Source organism: Falco peregrinus, chromosome 5 (genome assembly GCF_023634155.1).
Source record: "Falco peregrinus isolate bFalPer1 chromosome 5, bFalPer1.pri, whole genome shotgun sequence".
Lineage (NCBI taxonomy): Eukaryota > Metazoa > Chordata > Aves > Falconiformes > Falconidae > Falco > Falco peregrinus.
In genome coordinates, this window is record NC_073725.1 from 7,649,952 (window position 1) to 7,655,951 (window position 6,000).

At 39.9% G+C, this 6,000-nt stretch overlaps 1 protein-coding gene across 2 annotated transcripts in view; it reads left to right on the forward strand.

Annotated features, from left to right (window-relative positions):
• PLCL2 (phospholipase C like 2) overlaps positions 1-1,490 on the forward strand; it is a 103,901-nt gene extending 102,411 nt beyond the window's left edge. For both annotated transcript variants that reach the window (XM_055805315.1, XM_055805318.1), the window contains exon 7: positions 216-1,490. In XM_055805315.1, coding sequence (XP_055661290.1) covers positions 216-395 — 180 coding nt within the window. In that variant the 3' untranslated portion in view covers positions 396-1,490. The remainder of the gene's footprint in view (positions 1-215) is intronic.
• The last annotated feature ends 4,510 nt before the right edge of the window (positions 1,491-6,000 follow it).

Consider the following 6,000-nt stretch of genomic DNA (forward strand, 5'->3'; position numbering starts at 1 on the left):
CAAAGAGCTTGATTCTTACTAGCATCAAATAATCCAATCTTGAGGGTTTTTTTGGCTTCTTAGGGAGAGGTGTTGGGGGTTGGGGTTTTTTTTGCGGTTTTTTTTTGAGCGGGGCAACTCTACCATTAATGTGAAACAAACAGAACGGGGGTGGGGGGGTGTGAAGAAAATCCTAGCATCAGTTGTGTATTCTAACTACATTTTTCTTCTTACAGGGACAAGCTGATCTTCTCAAATATGCTAAAAATGAAGCACTGGAGAATCTGAAACAAATCCATTATGCCACTCTTTCGTGTGGACTCAATAAACCAGGCACTGAAAATGCAGAAATCTCAAAGCCCCGTCGAAGTCTGGAGGTCATACCTGAAAAAGCAGGTGATGAAAATGGAGAATGAGAGAACGCTGTTCTCGTAATTATGGAGTTTATAACTCTGTGACCAATCGTAGCTGCGTAGGACATTTGCTTTGCACTTACTGTTGGAAAATATTTGGAATTTTTAAAGCACAACTGGAGAAGCTAATTACAATCTATTGAAACTGTGAATGTATGTAGCAGCTCTGCTTGTGAAGGCAATGATATTGTGTAACATGGAAATTACATTATTGGCCACAGTATAGTATATATGTAAAAGATACTGTAATTCAGTAATAGCGTGCTGAAAAGTTCATTATAGTGCCATAGGGAAATGGCTATTTTTGAAATGAGCTATAACTAGACGGAAATCAGTGGACAAAATTTGACAAGATGCCTTGATTTTCAAGTAATTGGATGCACAGGTCCTTTATTTCTTTGCACAATTTGTGAATTGTGCTAGTGAAGTGAATTACTTTTTTGAAAATCAGGTCCAAAAAGGTAGAATCCATATGTTTCACACTATATGTAATTCAGCCGCTCGGATAGTTGGGTTTGACGTGGTATTGATTTTATTGTTGAGCCATAAATTAAGATGAGAATGTAATCAGACAGTGATCGCTGACTTCAGTGCACTATAGGAGAGCCATTATGTAAAAGGAAAATGTGCAATCAATCTGATAGCCTATGTCGGAAGAAGATACGTACCTATTTTGCCTAAGATCTTCTGCAAATGTGTGTAGATAATGTGACCAAACTGCAAGCAAAATGTTGTAAATAGTTTTTCATTTTGTGAAGTGAAGTGCTCATATAAAGAAGTTTTATGAGATTGCTCCCAGACAAGTAAAGCTTTTAACTAAATTTTAACTTTTTTATTTTTCAAGTATTTTCTTCCTCACAGAATAGGTGGTATGTCAATAACCAGGTTTGTCAAAAAAAAAAAAAAAAAAAAAAAAAAAGAGATGTTCTGGTTCTGTTTTGTTTTTTTGACAACATTAGGTAAAGGTATTGTAGCTGATGTGCCCATTGTAAAATGACTATACCAACCTAGAGTGTCCTCCTACTGTTTCTGATTTAACAATAAAATGGACTATATAATTACAGAAGCTAATAAATTGGAAGAAAACCAAGCAAAATCCTACAGAGATTAAAATACAGTTTTTGTTCAGTTGCGGGGGAAAAGGGGAAGATGGTGATGTCTGTTGAAAAGTATTGTTTTAATTAGAGGTCTTCCAAGACATGCGTTCGACACTTGATTTTTATTTGTTTCACCAATTCAGGGTCCAGTTTCTGCGTTCAGATTGTAACAACCATCTATGTGTATATAACACCCTGTAGAAGTCAATGGAGCTCTGACCCAGAACATCAGCATACTTGCACTTAATCTGAATTATTAGGGCCTTAACTTTGTAATGACTAGGAAATTAATTTAAAGAGGGGGAGAAAGATGAAAACTATTTGCATAGTAAATGTCATATATTGAGCCTGCACTTTTAAATGTCAAACTGCTTGGGTTAGGAGCAGTTTTAGAAGGTGCTAAGCTCTTTCAGTGTCTAGTGACAGATTGTATGCCTCAATATTACAATCTTGCCAGGAGCCAGTTCTGTTCTGTGTTGCACAAAATGAAACGTTTAACCTGTGGTAAACACATGCAAGCGTTGTTTTTTGGACGGTCCTTCTCGGTGTTGCCAGCTGGAAGTCTTGCGATTGCACCTGGAGTTGATAGGAAGCAGTGTGAAGTTCACTGTTGCTAACTATATTCTTGAGCCATATGAAATTAGTCTTCCAGGGCCAAATCTATCAGATCTAAATCTGATTTATCTACAGCAAAATAACTGTGTTACATTAAGAATCAGCTGGGCCGTACATACACAAGGTCACTTCCACTTTATCGGAAAACCCCAAAAGTCAGCTGTTGGAACTTTAGTTCTTTTAGTCCTAATTGAAAGATGTAGACTGTGGAAAAATGTTGATACAGTTAGCATTATACTTCAAAGAGGCCTAAAAACCAGTAAAGCTGCATTTGCAGTCCTGGCCCACCACTGGTTTTGTGCCATTTACAGAATGACATAATTTATCTCACAAATGAAGCATTTCTGCACAGTCTCCAGCCAGGTTACCAGAATTGATGGCTTGGGTATTCTTAGCATTTATATATTTCTATTTAGCACATTGCAACCTGGGAAGAGGTGAGGGAACATTGAAAGGATTAGACAGTTTGGTGGTTTTTTCTTCGTTTTAAGGTGAAAAAAGCTAAGTGAAAGATGAATATCACTTTATAAACTAGGGCTGACAGATTTTCTATGTCCAACTCTACAATATATATAACTCTGCTTACTCTGATCCTGTTCTATCTTGTTAGAAAGGAAGGTAATACTTCTTAAAAAAGTAATAACCTTACATAGTATCTGCTTTAAAAAAAAAAAGGAAAAAAGTTAAAATATATGCATTCAGCTAAGTGACTATTTAAATATATTTGGATTTGAGCGTAGTGCAGATTCCTTAATATGGAGGTCACTTTTGTGCATTATTCATATGCGGTCCAGATCTGTATGTACCATAAAGCCTTAAAATGAACTCAGTGGAGCAGATACTCTGGAAGATGATGTGTAGCTAAAAATCCTTTAGGGAGTTTACGTGTTGCATGTTAAAAGAATGCAGGGTAAACACCCGCAAGCAAAGTATCAGGCTCTATTGTTAACTCAGTGATGCTAATTTCAAAACAAATTCATTAGCGTATTTTTCTCAGTTGTATTTTCTTCAAACACTTTTTGCATCCATGATGCAATTTACTTGTATTATTAATCTACTTTGTACAGTCTGTATTTTAGAGTATATAGAAGAAGAAGCACCCAAGATCTGATGAAGTATTCCAAACAAAACCAAGCACAGGTTGACTTTACCCTTTTTTTTTTGGCCGTTATTTTCTTAAATGCGCTGTAATACAATTGAACTATTTACATAGATTTGAACTGTGAAATGCGGAGCCAAAACACAGGTGACTATCTGACTGCCTGTTTTGCTTTTGTTTGGCTCCAGTACTCGGTGAGTATGGGTATGTATGGAGACCTAAATCAGCATATTGCTCATTTTAAAATAAAATACTAATTGGCAAAGGAAAAGTTCACATACAGTTTAACCGTGTAGACACTAACAGTTAATTCTTGTTTTGAGCACAAGAAAAGGATGAACAGTGCCTGTAAAAGGAGCAACTCTAAGCCTCATCTGCATTCTTCCTGCTTACGCTGCCCTCCCCATCGGTTGTGCTTGGTGCGGTACGTAGCAGCCGTTGGATATTTAATTACGGAGCCCAGGACCATGCCCTCCATCCTCTGAACACACCGGCCAGCTACAGAAGACAACTCTGTTCTTCAGGAATTCCCCCAGCAGCACTTACTGAGGGGCACTGTTGAGCCTGTTGATGCCACCAAAACAGCAAAAGCCTTCCAAATAGAGCTGGGGGCCAAGCGCTGCTGGTGAAGTTGTGGCCCTTCTGCTGTGGGTGGTAGTCTTCTACTCAAGTCAGTAGGATCAAGATTTAAGTGCAGTGTTGCAAAATTTCCCCTTTATCTCAGGTCTTTTTGTTTCATTATCTTCTTTTTACATTCTTACGTTGCTGCAGGAAGGAGTACTAGACTGGTGCCCCGCACAATTTCACAAGCTTTCCCGTGCAGGCATGGTGAAAGATGCTCTATGAGTCAAGCTTTTTTCAGCTACTTTGTACAGCACAGGAATATTATTATAAGACTCCGCGGCTGGTTACTGTATTCACTTTTTCCTGTTTTGAAGTTGAAGCAGCAGAGAGAGATGATTCAGAGTTGCCAGCATGAAAAATGGAAGTGAGTTCCAAGCTGACAAAAATTTTTAACTCTGGTCTGCTAATCAGGTGAACTAATCTGAAAGGACCCAATCCTCCACTCTTGCAGTGCTTAAGTTTCCCTTCCATTTGTATGATTTCTTTGTTTTCTACTGCATGAATGTTATTTTATCAGTAACGCTGATCTTCTAGATGCATTATTTGCTGCACAGATCAAGGAAACTCCTGAACGTCCTATGGATGGTAAAATAATCTTTCATTAAGCCTTAGCCTACCTAGGTTTACAGTTGTGTTAACTGAAGGTCAAAATTAAGATAAAGAGCAAGATTTGCAAAAAAGGCAACGATACAGCTACATTCATGGTACAGTACGCACTGGCAATGGCATGTACTTCACTGTGAAAACATTTTATCCACATATAGCTAACAGCTGGAGCGCTGCTGTTGGAGGATGTCTGGCTCATGGGGTTTTAATACCGTGAGCAAAATTCTGAAACTGGTGAAGTCACCAGCTTGCTTCTTTTGACTGTCATGGGTGTAGGACTTCACTTTTTTTTTCTTTTTCTTCTCACACCTACTCACTCTGACCAATTAATCTTTCTAAATGGAATATTTAATAATGATTTGTATGTATCCTATAATGACCTTTGGTCTTTTGAACTCCTGTAAACATTTTTTAAAAAATAATTAAAAAAAAGATCTCCACAGTTCATACCACCCCCTGATTCCTTTTGCACTCAGTATTTTGAAAGCAGCTGTGGAACAGGTCAGTTTGATAATTTTAAAAACTCACCCACGTGATGTTCTTTATTCATTGCAACTTGTTCTCAGTAAGAAAGGCAGTAAAACTCTTGAGGTTTTCTGGTTGTTTCTGGACACTGTTAAACTTCCCTTTCTGACTCATCATCTCTGTTCTCTGGGTGGCTGTGGAAAGGGGAGCAAAAAGCAGCACAGCAGGAAGATTAGAAACAGGACTTGAGTACCAGAGCCAGCAGCAAGCCCTCATGGGCTTGGGGAGCATCCGTTGTAGTCAACAGAGTTGGAAAGGCAGTTAAGGACTTAAAGGCAGGACTTAAAGGCAACGGTGAGGAGGATGAAGATAGGATATGCAGGACTGGATGTAAAAAAAAGAATTTTAGCCCAAGAGTATGGGCACCCCTAGGATGGATGGTCCCAGTGCCATCCTGCAGCATCCCTAATGCTTCCTGGTGGTCCTAGAAGTGTTGTCAGTACCTTGGGACGAAAGAATAACGTTTCTTCCCTTGACAGTACTGTCTGGTGTGGCAAAGAGAGCAGCAATGCGCGGAGTGGTCAGGTGCGAACGCTGAACTCTGAATTTAGCTTGCTGTGCCACTGCAGCTCACATGAGTTCCTGCTCAATGTGACTTGGGCACAGCAAAATTGAAAGGAAAGGGGGGCGGGTGGGGTGTGTGTGTGTGTGTATTACTGGGAGAGGAGTGTTCAAGAGGCAGTGTGGAAGGGTTGTATGAAAGGAGGCAGCTTGAGCTGCAGCAGGAGCGGCATGAGCAAATGGAGAATTCAGCTGTCGCGAACCTCTCCAGCTTTGTCAAGAGCAATTCAGCCTTGCTAAGCCACCTGCAGTCTGTAGAAGAGCTTTCTGAATGAGGTGGGATGTTTTATTAATTCTCTTTTTCCAGGGAGATAAACATGGAGGAGTAGAGGGCCTTCCCAGCTGGATGCAGCATCGCCCATGCGCTGGCGGCTGCTGGGAGAAGGAAAGCAGCAGGGCCAGGAAGCAGCGCAGGAACCCGAGGGCCTGGGCTTTGTTCTCTGCCCCTCAGCTTCCTCCATCGATAAATTGGAGGAAATGA